The following is a 15354-nucleotide window of genomic DNA, read 5'->3' as shown; positions in this document are numbered from 1 at the left end:
TTTCGTTGAGAGCGCGATAAGCATGCACGTGGTGTGTGAGGGAACCACGCAGTCTGGCGCTTTGGTGGCGACGATGGCGAATGCCGTTGACAGTGTTTTGGGTGAGCCGCGGGTGCACGATGTGCGGGAATATCGGCTGTCGGAAGGCAATTCCGTGGACGGAGTCTGAGGGGGCATGGCGTAAAGCACTTGGAGCCTGCATGGGGGGTGGGTTAAAAGACGTCTGCAATACTTCCATCTTCCATTTTGTCCGTGTTGTGGTGAGCATGAGTGGTGAGAGACTGCTTCGGAGTAGCTATCGGCTACTCGAATGAAGTCGTTGATGTTTTTTGCGGAAAGCGTGGAGATACCAATTAAATAACTTTTTTTTTCATATGCGTATATTTAGGTTAAATTGAAGCTTGGACGGGTACTTTGTTGTCTTTTTTTTCCGTTTGACCTCACATGTATCGGGTTTAGGAGTGTGTGAGCCATGGCTCGCTGTGCTGTGTGCGAGAAGGAGTCATCTCGTTACCGCTGTCGACTCTGTGGTGTCGCCTACTGCTGCTCCGCGTGCTACAAGGCCCATCGAGACTCAGAACCGCCTCAACACTCTGAGAAGTTACTACCATCGACGGTGGAAAATGCGAGAGAGAAAGAATTAGGGACATCTGCGAAGGAGGAGGAGTCGAAGGAACTGCAGACTCATAGCAGCGACAAGCAAAACACATCTGTGGCGTGCCACGAGGCGCACTCAAAGCGAGAACGTGAGAGTGAAGTGAGTTTCATTGAGGGTGAGAGAGACGCGGATGGTGAGCTAGTAGTTCTTGGCGAGGCACACCTGTCGGAGTTGGCGCACAATACAAACATTCGAAACAAGCTGCGGAGCAGTGAGCTGCAACGGCTGCTGCGAGTCATTGACTCAAGCCGTTCACGGATTGATGCGTTGGAGGCAGCCATGGCGAATAACCCAGAGTTTAAGGAATTCTGCGACAATGTCTTGGGCGTGGTGAATGCCGCAGAGATGCGTCTAAGACCGTGGGTTAAGTAAATTGACGGAGTGGCAAATCCGATACATTAACTTCTTTTTTGTATGCTTTTTGTTTTTGTTTTCTCTTGCATAGCGGTGAACAGGAAAAACAAACATTAATGCTTTTTTTTTTATTGTGTAGTTTGTGGTTGGTCTCAGGAGCTACTTGCTGTGGCGCTACTGGACTTGCACGGAGAGAACACTAGAGAAGGGGCGGTGACAGCAGTACCGCGGAAGGAACCGGGCACCTGATACATACAAAGACATCCACACTTATCGGCTGTGCCGTGTACGTTGTCCCTTCCCTGTTCATCTTTTTTGTTTTTATTTTGCATTGCCCGTTTTCTTCTTTTGTAGGAGTGCATTAGGGGGCCACGCAGGTGCTGTTGAGAATTTTAACTTTCACAGAAGGTATTCATCTCTGCAAAATCAGTTAGGAAGGGAAAAGAGGGGTAGTACAGAAGTGTGCGTACACATCGATTATATTACTTTTGCCTTTGGCAGAAAGGAAGAGTTGGGTGCAGACTTCGTAGTTTTGTTTTATTATTTTTTTCTTTTATTTCCCTTCTCTGTGCAGCGATGTTATTTCGGGACACCGGGAGCTGCGCACACTCCTCTGTGGACTCGGAGGACTACTCCTCCAGCGGGGGTAGCTTGGCGAGCTCCGAGTCGTGCGCCACACGCGCTTTTGAGAGCCGAATGAAGCAATTTTTTGAATCGGGCCCCGTGCTGGAGTTTGAGGCGCGAGAGGGCAAGTCCCAACTGGAGGACGCTGGGCGGAGGAAGAAAGGTATCGCACAAGACAGGGAAGAAGGGTCTTGGAATTCTGCTGCTGGGGCGGGTGACGAACAGGAGTCATGTTTAAATGCCGACGATGAGGCATACTTGGGAATGCTGATGCAGGGAATAGATAACATGGTATTACTTGACACAGAGTTCTACCCGTACCCAACACCGGAGTACTTTAAGACGCACCCTCCCAGGCGGGGTCTGACGGATGAACAGGTGGCTGAGCCTGGTATCTCCTCAAGTCATCATCATGGTACCAAAATGTTTATTGGAGGATTGCGCTTTGAGGTGGTTCATGTAGGTAGACATATGATTGGCTGGATTTTTGAGGTTGCATGCGGGGTGCGACTGCCGTCTAGTTCAATTCTTGTGCATCGAAAAGCAAAAGGAGGAAGGAGTGGATCGCCAACTGGATGCGCTTCGGTGTTTGTGTCTAGTGAAGAAGAGGTGGAGTTACTATTAGCCATGAATCAGCGTCTTTTTTGCGCAGAAAAGGGTGTTTATGTGGCGCCTTCAGCAGAACGTATGGCGGAGCTTATTGCTTCCAAATCCATTCTGGATGTTACAGAAGGGCGTGCGCGAGGGCCGACGCACCCAGTCATTATAGAGCGGGCTTACGGTAATGCAGGCCACCATGGAACACGTAGTAACGCAAGTACCTCACTGCAACAGGAACATGTGGTGCCGTGCCCCCCATCGCCGTATGATTTAGTGCCGTTAGGCACACCTTCGGGGGCAACGTCTTTGCCGTCGTGTAGTAACGCCTCGTCAGTGAGAAGCAGTTTATCTGTTCCTTTAGGTCCAAAACCTGTAACTGGTGGTGATAGTGATCAAGCAGGCAGAACAAGGCTTTTAACGCCTTCCAAAGAACCTATTTACCACCTGTATCCGGGAACTGAGGGGGCAAGTAAGCTACTCCCCTCAACCTCTGCCACATTGCAACGGGCCGTTTCCATCTTTGTTGGAGGTTTCTCGGCCGAGACGGATCAAGAGTTTGTGGCATGGGTTTTTTCATTGATGGGTGTTCCAGTTCATCCTTCCAATGTCTCGCATTATGTGGATTCCCAATCCGGGGCTAGGGCGGGCTGTGTTCTTGTGCGGGTGGAGGAGCAGGAGGTGTCTAAAGTGTTGTCGTGGAATAGGCGCGTGGTGTGCGACGCGCGCGGAGTGTACTTCACATCCTCGCAGCGTGCGGTTGTTGCACTATTGGCGGCCCGTGACAAGGCTGCAGGTCCTGCACGACCGCTTGCAATCAGGCGAAAGGACGGCGGTCGTGGTGTGCCAAAAACGACGGTTCCCGGCTCGATGGCGCCACCACCACCACCATTTCCAGTCATGTGGGATCCTGCACAGTCGACACCGGCGGCGTGGCAGCAAGCAAGTTCGCAGCCAGTAGCACCACCACCACCACCCTACATGCAGAGCGTCATTATTGGCAATCAGACGTATCAACTGCCACCGGGGGCGAGCATTCAACTTCAGGTTGTGCCGGTCATTACTGCACCGAATATTCCATCGGCACCGGTGCCGATGCAGTCGCCAGCACTGCCAATGTACCAGCCGATGCCTCCCCCGCCACCGCCGCCGCTGCGGTAAGGTGGGAAAGGAATAAAGTAAATAAATGTAAAGTTCCTCCAACAAAGAAAAAAAAAACAACAGCGACAACAACAACATCAACTGAGACATCTCCAACAATGGCGACAAAGGTAATCAAAGAATGACGAGCATTGAGGAGATTAGTAATTCAAATGAGGAACTGAGGAATAAACACACACAAAAAGACAAAACGGGTACATCTGCAAAAGTAACAAGCGGTGCTGCGCAGAGGACAGTGTGAGAGCAAGTAATTGAACCAGAGCAGTTGCTGATGTTGTTGTTGTTTTTACCTTGCCCCTGCTTGATATACGCATATATCTGTGTCAGTCTCTTTCTGCAAACAGAACATAATGAGGAAGAGGAGACATGCAGGGGTGCATCCCTTGCATGGGAGAGGCAAGGTGCGTGTGAGTGGGGATAATCAAGAAGGTATGTGCCGTGTGCTTTTACACATGTGGTGAAGGCACATTGTGGTAACTGGAATGTGTGCGCATGACGCACGCACACGCACACGCACACGCACAACAAACAAACACAAAGAAGCATACGTACCCGCCGCCGCCACAATTACCGCCGTCCGGGCAAAAAAAAAAAGAATCTGAAACGGACAATGAAGTATTTATCCTAACAATAATAAAGATGAAATAAGTGATGAATTTGCCGTGTAGGCAAACTGAAAAAAAAAAGGGAGTTGATGTCTTTTTTTATTTCTATTTTTACTCTTTTTCCTTTCCCCTTTCACCCTTTTGTAAAAAAAAAAAAAAAAAAAACGAACAATGTCTCCTGGATCGTCTACGTTAAAAAACAACAACAACAAGTGGGTTGAAATAAGAGAGACAACAAGGAAACTTCACCCCTCTCTCCCCAGATACACACGCACACAAACATAAACACACACAAAATACATGCTCAATGAGGGAGATTTGTTTATTGCAGCTCCCTCGCTGTCCACATTTTTCTCCGGTTCCTACACACTTCTCTACCAGCATGCATGCATATCATAGCCCTGTGCTTACTATGTGGGTGCACTCTTTTTTTTTTTTTTTGTATTTGTGCACGCTTGCCCGTTTCCTTTGCCGTTTTTTTTTTTTTTTCACTACCCTTCGTGCGATGCATCAATTCTTGTGACGCTCTTATTTTTGTTTTTATGTGTTTTTTCCCTCACACCAAATCAACGTTGCCTTGTCGTGCTGGAGCCGGCGAAGGCCGTGGGAGGGGGAAGAGGAGACGAGGGGGAAGAAGTAAGATAATGTTATATTAAGGAAGTGTTGCGCTTCTGCGTGTGCGGGCGTGTAATTGATTTTTTCTTTCCTACACTGCGGGGCGCTTACTAGCTGGTCGCAGCCGTACAGGGGGGAGAGAATGGGGTGGTGAGGGAAATGAGCATCCATGCGAACATAAATGTGCGGATAGGCATTCTTATCATCACCGTAAGAGAAGGGAGGTGTTGCTGTGTGGATAAGAGAACCAACATAACACTGTGCAAGGTAAAAAAGAAAAAAAAGAGGCAGCGGCAAGCTACGAACATATATATATATATATATATATATATGAGTTGAATATTCAACTGAGTCATTAATTATGAGCATGAAGGGAGGACAAGAAGAATGTGGTTTGCTTCGCCATGGCGGACAAGCAACGGTAGTAACAGGGATGACAACAGAGGCCCGCACACTACACTGAAAGACACGCGGTGGGGGGTGTGAGGCAGGGTGAGTTACTCCCCCCCCCCGTTCGCACACGCACACCTTTTTCTCCTATTTGACCTGATGTTTTGCTGTTCGCTCAGGCGACCTTATATATATATATATAATAACCTATTTGCTGATTTTTCCGTTTTGGTGGGTGCACTTATTTGTGTTCTTATCCCCCGCTTGCTGAGTATGTATTGGCTGTGTGAAGACGACATGTGCTGATGCCTTTGTTGTTGTTGCTTTTTTTTTTTGCTTCTGGTAGTGATGGTGGTGGGACGTGTGTGTGCGTGTGGTGGGTTAGTGGGTGTGTAGTAGTAGTTGTTTTTTAAATGCCTTATCCCTTGCTTTTTCATCCTCTTTGCTTGAGTTGTTTATATTATTTTTTGCTGTGTGTGGGCAGCAGCTGGGCAACGAGTCACACAGCACAACTCTCCCATAGAGACGCCAACAAGAGAAAGGCGAAAGGCGGTGAAGGAAGAAAGAGGGCAACAGTTACACAACAGGAAGAGTTGTAAAATGAGTATAGACGTTCACGTGCGTATTCGGCCCAATGTGTCCAACGGTGTTTGGTCCTCTGCGGAGACGGTACTGTACAGCACACACAGCCCTAACACACGGTATGTGTACAACAAAGTGCACCACATCGGCACCTCAAACCAGACAATATTTCAAGGCATTGAGGCTCTTGTGCACGCCGGGTTCGACGGGAAAAATGTGACTGTGATGGCATATGGGCAGACTGGCAGTGGTAAGACATACAGCATGAATGGTAGCAAGATAGATCCAGGCATCGTCCCCCGCACGGCAAAGCTGTTGTTGGATCTTCGCATGAACTATCCTGGTACACAGATCGTCATATACTTCACAGAAATTTACAATGAGTCAGTGAAGGATCTTCTTGAGCCACAACGCGGAGAACTTGGGCTGCACGACGCCCCCGATGGCGGTGTGTACTTTGACAAAAAATCGTTGCCCATTGAGACAATGGAGGACTTTGTGAAACTTCAGAATGTCGCGGAACGAAATCGCAAGTACGGTGTGACAAACCTCAATGACCACAGCAGTCGTTCACACATGATTCTTACCTTTGAAATTCACAGGGCCTACAGGCAGGTGAGCACAATAAATCTGGTGGATCTTGCCGGTTCGGAGTCTGCGTCTCGTGCGAATACAGATGGCTTGTCGCTGCGGGAGGGTGGATTTATCAATAAAAGTTTGTTGACCCTAGGCAATGTGGTGGACGCCATTGTGGAAAAAAGGCCCTATGTGCCCTACCGTGACGCAAAACTCACTCGCATTTTGCGCAGCTGCATTGGTGGGTCTGGTATGACGTTTATTCTTTGCTGTATCAATCCCTCTCATGAAAACTTTGAGCAAACCGTCTCAAGCTTGCGATTTACGCAACGTGCCATGAAGATCAAGAACGATCCTGTGATGGTGCTTAATATGCCTCCACTTTTTACACATCAATACGACTCGGGTGCAAAAGAGCTGGTTCACGGTTTTCGCGAATTGTGTGATGCATTTTATCAGCGTGGAATTAGAGATGCTTTCATGTACACCAGCAACACCCTGTCATCCATCGTGACACACTTTGATGGCCAGGTATCGGATTCATTGCATGCAATGGCAAATGCCCAGCGTCTTCTCATTGCACATGACCATGCCCTAGCAGTGGATCAGGTAGGACGATTATATAACCAACTTCACGAACTCACACGCCAGCGCCTGCAAAGCAAGGAGATTGAGGAACATGAACGAAAGCGGCAGCGCGAGGCGGAGGGGGAAGTAGAGGCCAGAAAGGGCAAAATTGCCCGAATGGAGGCTGAATTGAAGGAGAGGGACGCTGAAGTGGATACTGAGCTGGCGGGATGGGAATACCAGCTTTACGAGACCAGACAGCGCTGCGTGACACCGTTAGAACTGCTTTTCTCATCAGAACGATCCGGGCGATCTCGATTACAATATGAGTGGGCTGTTTGCATGGAGCGTATTACCGCACGCTGTGTTCCCATGATTGTGTCACTTGGCCCCGTCACTCCCTCTGTGACCGATAAACATGCAGCACTACAGCAACTAAAGCAGCAACTGCAGCATTCACAGCGAGAATTGGCAGATCTTACTGTAGCGCATAACATGATTAAAGATGACCTACCGGAAATGCGGCGGAAGGCGGAGGAAAACTCCTCAATGTGTGCGAGTTCTCCCGCCGCGTCGCTCTCACCGCAGCCACGCCCCAATGATGTTGTCATGGGTGCAGATGTAACGGATGCAGACTTGGATCATCGTATACAAGAACTAGAGGGAGAAGCAAAAATGTTGATGTCACGTGCTGTTCACGTGGCTCGTTGTGAGAGTACACGTCGTCTTCGGGACTCGTTAAAACCACCGCGTTCGCGTACGCCGCCCACAAGTCGACCCACCGCGCGTCACCGAAACTCCCCGCCTTCACAAGGAACAGATATGTTAGTGGCAGACACGCCTCCTGGAAATACCCGTGAGGGCACTGGTTGCTACGCGAGTCCAGTACAACAACGTAGCCCAACCCCGCGCACCGCCCGTACTATCTTCCCCATAGCGGATGAGAGTCCCGGGGTGCAACAGTACGTGGTCCCCGAAAAAAGTGTGTCACCGGACAATGAGCAGCTCACGGATGGAGTCCGTAGGGCGTTAGGTCTCTTACGGGATGTTCGAAGCAAACTGATGCAGCACGCACATGGTCGGCAACGAAAGGCCGATGCAACTACTAATGCCACTGTTCCTCATAACACAAATTCTCCTGCACCTGTTGCTACTCGCTCGAGTTTACGCCGATGCCGCCGTACACAATCGCATACTACACCGGATGAAAACATGACCCTGGAAGAGATGTGCATGCGGAGTGATGATGAAAAAAAATGCGAGGCAGTTGTTGGGATTGCTGCTCGGAGACGTATGGAAAAAGTCCCTCTCCGACCGAATGCTGAACGCGCGCTATGGCGTATGTCGGTTTCTCCCATAAGCCCTTCTTTTGAGGGGAAGTCGCGTAGTCGTTCTCGCCGTTGCTGAGTCTGGGGGGATTTTTATTTCTTGTCCTTTGGTTCCTGTTTGCCATTTGCTTTTTTTTTCCCCTTCTTTTTGCTGCTTTTTTATCTTCACACCCGTTCAATGACGCAGCTGTAACAAGGGAATTGAGAGTATGCCTGCAGTGGGCTTGAGGTGCATGTGTGTGTGGAGGGGGAGGCGTGTGCGGGGCAGAGGGGAATTTTGGGATGAAGGCGTTGCATATTAACCCATTTCTTCATCACTTTCTGTTGGTCATCTGCTGCTATTGGTGTTTGCTGCTGTTTCTGGTGTATGCTCTACGACTCTCCTACCTCATTATTATCATTATTATATTTTGGTTTACTTGTTGTGTTTCTTACGTTAGATGCGGGGCGGCCCAGGTGATGGCGCACCTTGCCACTTTGGACCTTTTCCATTGTTGTTTGTATTTTTACTTTCAACTTCTCTGATTTTGAAGAAATAAGTATTTTTTCTTGTTCGTCAATGGACAGTTTATATAAGTGGAGGTGGATCTGCTTCTTATTTTCACTTTCGAAGAGACTTTAGATACAACAGCTAGATACATTCATGTGCTTGCAGATATATGCATACATGCGAATACCTCCTCCTCTCATATTTTTGTTTTTCTTTTTTCTTATGTGTGTGCGTGCGCAGGTGTCGATGCAGAGTGACGGTGGGAGTGGGTGCGCAGGAATTCCTTCGCCCCTTTTTTTCATCAGTTCATGCGTGTGTGCGTGTTTGTTTTTCATCGTCTTTGTGTTGGAATATTTCTTGCTTTTGTTTTGTGCTTTCGCTTTCGTTCCATTTTTCGGCTACTTTTGCTGGGCACAGCCTTCCACAACGCGCAGGTTAGAGGAAATAGGAAAACAAAGCCGTAGCAATTGATTGAAACCAGTGCACCACTCCAACAGTTGGAGCTAGAGGAGGCAACAAAGGGGGGTGCACACACTCATACGCACACAGCAGTGAGACCGAGGGAAGCGGACTGCTACGAGCAGCGTAGGGCCGGGAGGTACACACTTTCCAAAAACCAAAAAAAATCTCTCTCTCTCTCTCTCTCATACACACACACACCTTTTGAAGCAGTCATATGTCGCGTGAGCATCAAAATTCCATAGAGGCAGCGACGAATGAAGTTTTGCGCAGCATTGCTCTTTCACCCGAGCGCCATGTTGAGTCGCACCTGAACGGGACCGAGGAGGGCATTGCGAATGAATTAGGTATTGGCTATCGCATCGTGGAGGTGGAGGGGCAGACTGCCACGGACAGGGGTGAGCTACGGGAGGTGCTGCCTTCTGTGGATTTGGCCCGGAAAGTCTCGACAAAGTACGAGAGGGTCAACGAATCAGCGCAGCAGGTGAAAATCGAAGATAGTATATTCCCTGATAGTAGTGATATCAGCGGCCTCCCCCGACAACCCTTAGGCGAGGCGGTGCTGACTGAACTGGCCAACGAGGATGCTTCTCTAGTGATGCTTCAACAGACTCAATTCCTAACATCCCCATCAAAGTCACCAAAGATGACATCTTTTTTGGACTCTAATCACACTGGGACTTGTTCAGCAGCCAAGAATGAGGCGGAAGTGGATACCACCTCGATTATTTCCTTTAGCGGTTCCACGCCGGATAACATGGAAATTGTTCCAAACAACAGCATGAACACAACTGAATACAGCAGTAAAAGTGACGCTCCTGATCTACCGGAGTTTGAAACAATAACTACACCCCTACTCAGAGATGACTACTTCTACGCATACTCAAAACAACCTTCAGAAGGAACGGTACGGCGGCGCATCATGCGAGCTGTGGAAGTAGTGCCTATTGGTGGATGTGTTATTTGCGTCTGCCATGACGTAAACCCGATCGCTGAGATTGAACTAGTAGCCATTGCGCTGAATATGCCCATCGTTACAATCGATCTTGGAGTAAAGTTGCGTCTAAGACCTAGGCCAGAAGCGTTTGCCAAGCAATTCAAGACTGCCATGTATGAGGGGGCGTGGTTTGTTCTTGTAAATGCGCACAAGTCCATTGCTACTTGCCGCGTTCTTGAGGAGCTCCTGAAGGAGGTTGAAAGCCGTAACTTTGAGGGAATTAGTCCCAATGCCCGCGTTATTATCTGCATGGAGCCACATCCACACTTTCCGAAATTTCTATTTAAGCGAGCAGAGGCCACAAGGATTCAAAGTTGCCTGTCAGAGTCAGGGTCAGAACTTTCGATGGCAGCGTCCATATCACGTAATCGCCTTGTAACTGCAGGGTCGTGGTGTACACGAAAAAGTCCTGACCTAAGTGTCTTAACTACGTCAGGACGACTCCTGGGGATTCCTGCGAAAAGGCGCAGTGTACGCATAAACTCCTCTGTGGATGTGGTGGATATTGCTCCACGTGAGGTGGTGGTTGCGACTCGAGAGCGCCCACTTCATAATAATGGTACTGTTGCCCTTTGTTCCGCCTCTACTGGTGTTCCAGGGGATAAGTTCCTTTGTGTGGTCTCCGCTGGTGTTGAAGGACGCTTTGCCGTGGGTTCTTCCATGGGCAATATATATTTTTTGGATGAGCTTGGTAATTCCCTTATCCAGGCCCACACACATGAGAGCGCCATCTGGGACATAAGCTTTAAGGGGAAGTATGAATTTGCTACGGGCTGTGAGGACGGTAATGCCGTTGAATGGACCTTTGAGACAGGGGACGCCGACGGGGCGGCACTTTCACCGAGTTCATCAGTATCTCTGGGTACCGATGTATATTGTCTAACCTACTTGCATGGCGACTCGGCTTCACCGCTACTCGTTGGCGGACTCAGCCACAGCTTGATTCTTTGCTCTAAAAAGAAAGAGGTACAACGTCTGAATATCTCATCCAACGCACAAGTAATGGACTGCATTCCTGAAGAGCCTACTGTATTAGTGGGAGGCAGCGATGGATCTCTAACAGCTGTGGACGCCTTCTCTGGATCTATTGTGACTTCCTTTAAGGAACACTCATGTAAACTACCGGCAGTAACAGTTCGAGACGCCAACCAGTTTTTCACCGGATCCTTTGATGGCACCATTCTTTCCTGGGACTACCGCGCTCCTCCTCGCCCTACAGGAAAGCCCGCTATGGGCGACTTGCCAACGGCAAGCTTGAGACACACGCTGAAACTGAAGAATTATGTGACTGGGCTTCACGTTGATGATCTGCATTTGGCAGCAAGCGTTGGCGAAAGTTTGTACCTTTGGGATGTGCGCAATCTAAGGGAGGTTTTTGGGGGCTATCCACAGGCCTGGGAGGGACTTTCGCGAGGTGTGAGAGTTACAAGCGCTTCTCGGTGTGTTGTAACCGCATCACAGGACGGCTACGTCCGCTTCTGGAGCTTTGTATAGATGGAGGAAGAGAGAGAAAACGAGAAGGTGGGAAAGAAGTCTTTTCTTTTTTTTTTGTTCTTTGCTAAACAAGAGACAAATACAAGGTTTAAAGGACAATCTGGTGGATATATATATATATAGTGTACATTAAGGAGCAGCTGATGTAATGCCACGAAGAGGCTAGAATATTTGTCTTTGTTTATAATGTGTCTGCAAACACGCCACATGTCCGCTGATTTTCAATTCCCATGTTTATGCTTCTGTATATATATATACGCAAACGCACACATGATGCGGCAACAGAAGGGGTTGATGTGAATGGAAAGGAACGATACACGAAGATAGTGTTATCAACGTAGTGATCAGTGATTATATATATATTGTATATATGTATATATATATATATATGTCTGTGCATTTTCAGGAAAAAGGAGTGTGTGATAATGAAAGCGATGTGAATCCACGTATGTGTGTGTGTTTAAAAAGGTCACATCTGCCCTTACATGTGAAGAACACACATACACAACCTGCTGTTTGTTGTAGTTTTCCCGCCCATTGGCGGGGGGAAAACCGGGAGTTAAAGGCGTAAAGAAGAGCTGCGGACAAGTGTAACCGCGCATATGTTGGCTTGTGTTGTTGTTTTTTTCTATTTCCATGCTTTTATTTTTTATTTTTAAAATTTAATGGCTGTTTTGGACGCACCTCCACTTAAGTGGTTGGCGGGGCACTCGCAACTGAATGGGTCGTCCACTTGCAAAAAACAAGAACAAAGTCAACGGCGACGGCAACAACATGAGAGAGGGGGGAGGGGGGCGAATACAAACATAGAAAAAAAAACGAAAGAAAGAGAGGGATACGTTTTCTTTTTTTCCCCCTCTCTTCATGGCGGCAGACGGGCAGGTAGGTGAGTCATTGGGTGCGTGGGGTGTGGGAGGAAGACGTAAAGGAAAATAAATGAAAGGAAAGACCTAATAGGGAAGGTGTGGGGCGGGTGGAGTGGGATAAATTATTTTTATGTATTCATACATCCACCACTCCCCTTCCCTTCTCACTCTCTTTATGTGCGCCCCGATGACTCTTTGTTTAGCTTTTATGGAAGGTTCCTGACTCCTCTTGCCTTTTTCATTTGTTGCTGTTTAATGTCGTTTCTTCCCTTGTTTTTCTGTAGGTTATTTAATTGGGGCCACTACGGGATGGCGTTACTGAGCTGAACTGACGGTATGTGTTGTCTTGTGTTGCATGGGACCGCCGCAATTCATACACTGGCGCGGGAGCACAGGCACACGTTCAGAGCGAAGAAGTAAAACAAACAAAAAAAAACAGAGAGGCACACAGAAGCGAGAAGAAAACGTGAATCTGTTGCAACAGACGGTGACACCTCGTTTATAAAGATTTTTCTTCTTCACCTAACTACATTATCCCTCCCTTTTTGCCGTTTTTTTTTGTCCTCCTTCTCTGCGCGTGCCCGCCTGCCTTTTACAGTTTTTCCTCTTTTCGTTTTTGTTGCTTCTATTATTTGAGGCACTCACCCTCGTGGGTGCCTCCTCCTACTGCTGCTTGTAGGTTTCCCTTGCCAGTCACAAGCAGACGCATACCTGCATTGCTAAAGGAGAACAAAAAAGAAAACACACAAAAAAACGTGAGGAGGGGAAGATCTCAATCACACAGGTGATATTTTGGTATTTTGCTGCACAACATGTCAGTGGCGATTAAATCGCCGCAAGTCAGAAAGTCTCATGTCAGCGGTGACGCGGTAGGAATGGGTGGCGATGGGCTACAACCTGAGGCGCACGCCACGCCGTCCTTCCTGATCGAAAAAGTTATGGCGAAGTTAAACACAACACTACGCGACTGTCGGGTGGAGCGGGATGAGTTGACGAGTAGCGTCGAGTCCCAACTGCGCGACATGCGCACCGAGACGATGACGACGCGAAGTGAGCAACAACAGCTGCAACGCGAGATACGTGCCTTGCAGGAAAAGCTGCAAAGCGCTGTCATTCAGCGTGCCTCCATTATCGCGGGGAACGCGGAAAGAATCTCTGTGCAGGAACTTGCAAAGACGGCGAGACGGTTAACCCAAGACACGCAGCAGGGGCTAAGCGAGGTGGAACTTTTAAAGGCCTCTGTCTTCCACGACCGGATTAAGCGAGAGGAGCTTCAACAAAGAGAGGACGCGGAGGATGAGGCGCTGGAGGCTCGACTGCTGCAGGCAGAGGCGGCAAACGATGAGTTGCGGCGTATGGCGTTGCGTCTGCAAGAGCAGAATACACAACTTGTGACGACCCTGCAGCACAGCAATGACATGCTGCAGCAGTGGCAGCGGTGTGTGGCGCAGCAGCAAGGGCACATAAGACAGATAACAGAAAAGTTTGGTCAGGTGCAGGCGGAACACCGTCGTATTGTGGGGTCTGTAGAATCGCTTGTGCACTCCTTGGAGCAATACAAGGCGGGCCGCGACGAGACGCTGCGCAAACTGGAGAATAATCTCGTGGAATTGGAGCAGCAGTGCCTCCAACAACAAGAGCGATGGCGCTGTTTTGGCGAGGATGTGTCGGGAAAGGCCCACATCAATGGCAGCACGCCGTGGGAGCGTCACCACGACATTTTTTTGATGGGTACGGCGGCCTGTCGTCCTTTGCGGAAGCGTTTGGAACATTTCTACGGCATTTATAATCCCGAAAAAGTGTGTTCAGTGAGTGACATTATCGACGAGTACAGAGGTGCTGAGGAAGAACTCATGGCGGCGCTTGAGGTGCATTACGGTGCGTTTGGATTTTTTTTCACACAACTAAACGTGTGATATTGAGGGGGGGGGGGGGGGAGTTTGCAGTGGGTAGTGGAGAATGCTCTTTGCATGTGTGTGTTTTCTCCCTCCTTTCCTTTCTTTGACGTTTACCAGCTATGCGCTATTGTGGTGGTTGTGCCCGCTGGTATCTTCCTTTGGACTTGACAGTGACCAGGATTGGTCCTTCCTAGCTCGCACCTCCCCCCTGTTTGCCTGCCTTTACATGGCCTTGTGTGTACATATGCCCACACATGCACCTCTTTTCCTCCCGCTTTCTCTTATTAGTGGAGGGGACAAGAAAGACGGATGACTGACGAAAGTGTGCCGCGTGTGATTGTTTTTGACCTAGACGGAACGCTATGGGCTCCGGAGATGTATGAATTGTGGGGTGGTGGTGGGGCGCCGTTTAAGGTGGACCCCAAAGACCCAAACACAGCCATTGATAGGGCCGGGACTAAAGTACGCTTTCTTGGGGAGACACGGGAGCTGCTGCAGAAACTTTCTACCGATCCGAAATGGAGCTCCACGTCTCTGGCAATTTCATCTACATGCGATGAGCCCCGCTGGGCAATGGAGCTCCTGCACCTCTTTCAGTTTACCGACAGCTCTGGAAAAGAGGTGCCGATGCTCACACTGTTTGGGGACCTTGTAGAGATTTACGCCGCAAACAAGGCAAGCCACCATCGCACGATTCTGCGCAAGCTACAGGAGAGGGATCCAAGCATTAAAAGTGACTTTTCGCAATTCATATTTTTTGACAACCAAACGAACAACGTTGCGAACGTCTCCTCGATTGGCGTGACGAGTGTGCACTGCCCGAGAGGCATGCTGGCGGGCGTGTTTCAGCGGGGAATACAACAGTGGCGGGAAAAGCAAAAGAAGTGTGCCTTGTAACTGTGCCACACTTCCTGCAGCGAGCAGGTGACGAGCGAGGAAAACTCAGGGACGGAGGAATATGTCACAAAGGAGTTTTCCTCACACATGTGTAAGTACCGAGAGTAAAAACTGAATCCTATGTGATGTTTTTTTTTTGCTTACTTTTGTTTTCTCCACCCAATCACAATGTCGATGTTGAAGGATTCACGCTTTA

At 48.8% G+C, this 15354-nt stretch overlaps 6 protein-coding genes and 1 pseudogene across 6 annotated transcripts, besides 16 other annotated features; all 7 read left to right on the top strand.

Moving 5' to 3' along the window:
• Positions 1–472: 472 nt before the first annotated feature.
• On the top strand, positions 473–1030 carry TraAM80_04859 (zinc finger family protein; the record flags this gene model as incomplete). Its single annotated transcript, XM_029381767.1, has 1 exon — positions 473–1030. The coding sequence occupies one exon, from the start codon at positions 473–475 to the stop codon at positions 1028–1030; it is 558 nt and encodes a 185-aa protein (XP_029238503.1).
• Positions 1031–1061: 31 nt separating this feature from the next.
• Positions 1062–1092: a sequence feature (A-rich).
• Positions 1093–1542: 450 nt separating this feature from the next.
• Positions 1543–1571: a sequence feature (A-rich).
• A 17-nt stretch (positions 1572–1588) lies between these two features.
• Positions 1589–3394, top strand: TraAM80_04858 (uncharacterized protein; the record flags this gene model as incomplete). The annotated part of the gene is made up of 1 exon (XM_029381766.1): positions 1589–3394. One exon carries the CDS (start codon positions 1589–1591, stop codon positions 3392–3394), a length of 1806 nt encoding a protein of 601 aa, XP_029238502.1.
• A 39-nt stretch (positions 3395–3433) lies between these two features.
• Positions 3434–3476: a microsatellite.
• A 182-nt stretch (positions 3477–3658) lies between these two features.
• Positions 3659–3682: a microsatellite.
• Positions 3683–3892: 210 nt separating this feature from the next.
• Positions 3893–3918: a microsatellite.
• Positions 3919–4091: 173 nt separating this feature from the next.
• Positions 4092–4142: a sequence feature (A-rich).
• Positions 4143–4144: 2 nt separating this feature from the next.
• Positions 4145–4164: a microsatellite.
• Positions 4165–4264: 100 nt separating this feature from the next.
• Positions 4265–4293: a microsatellite.
• A 627-nt stretch (positions 4294–4920) lies between these two features.
• Positions 4921–4946: a microsatellite.
• Positions 4947–5190: 244 nt separating this feature from the next.
• Positions 5191–5209: a microsatellite.
• Positions 5210–5365: 156 nt separating this feature from the next.
• Positions 5366–5398: a microsatellite.
• A 206-nt stretch (positions 5399–5604) lies between these two features.
• Positions 5605–8136, top strand: TraAM80_04857 (putative kinesin; the record flags this gene model as incomplete). The annotated part of the gene is made up of 1 exon (XM_029381765.1): positions 5605–8136. One exon carries the CDS (start codon positions 5605–5607, stop codon positions 8134–8136), a length of 2532 nt encoding a protein of 843 aa, XP_029238501.1.
• Positions 8137–8724: 588 nt separating this feature from the next.
• On the top strand, positions 8725–9009 carry TraAM80_04856 (hypothetical protein; annotated as a pseudogene).
• Positions 9010–9173: 164 nt separating this feature from the next.
• Positions 9174–9193: a microsatellite.
• Positions 9194–9223: 30 nt separating this feature from the next.
• TraAM80_04855 (uncharacterized protein) lies at positions 9224–11497 on the top strand (the record flags this gene model as incomplete). Its single annotated transcript, XM_029381764.1, has 1 exon — positions 9224–11497. One exon carries the CDS (start codon positions 9224–9226, stop codon positions 11495–11497), a length of 2274 nt encoding a protein of 757 aa, XP_029238500.1.
• A 39-nt stretch (positions 11498–11536) lies between these two features.
• Positions 11537–11563: a sequence feature (A-rich).
• Positions 11564–11849: 286 nt separating this feature from the next.
• Positions 11850–11887: a microsatellite.
• A 225-nt stretch (positions 11888–12112) lies between these two features.
• Positions 12113–12155: a sequence feature (A-rich).
• Positions 12156–12411: 256 nt separating this feature from the next.
• Positions 12412–12445: a microsatellite.
• Positions 12446–13175: 730 nt separating this feature from the next.
• TraAM80_04854 (uncharacterized protein) lies at positions 13176–14279 on the top strand (the record flags this gene model as incomplete). The annotated part of the gene is made up of 1 exon (XM_029381763.1): positions 13176–14279. One exon carries the CDS (start codon positions 13176–13178, stop codon positions 14277–14279), a length of 1104 nt encoding a protein of 367 aa, XP_029238499.1.
• A 291-nt stretch (positions 14280–14570) lies between these two features.
• TraAM80_04853 (4-nitrophenylphosphatase) lies at positions 14571–15158 on the top strand (the record flags this gene model as incomplete). The annotated part of the gene is made up of 1 exon (XM_029381762.1): positions 14571–15158. The coding sequence occupies one exon, from the start codon at positions 14571–14573 to the stop codon at positions 15156–15158; it is 588 nt and encodes a 195-aa protein (XP_029238498.1).
• Between the last annotated feature and the right edge of the window lie 196 nt (positions 15159–15354).

Source organism: Trypanosoma rangeli (assembly GCF_003719475.1).
Source record: "Trypanosoma rangeli strain AM80 chromosome Unknown Tra_15.4_contig_00148, whole genome shotgun sequence".
Classification (NCBI taxonomy): domain Eukaryota; phylum Euglenozoa; class Kinetoplastea; order Trypanosomatida; family Trypanosomatidae; genus Trypanosoma; species Trypanosoma rangeli.
Note: the sequence above shows the minus strand (reverse complement) of the source record. Positions and strands in the feature narration are given on the sequence as shown.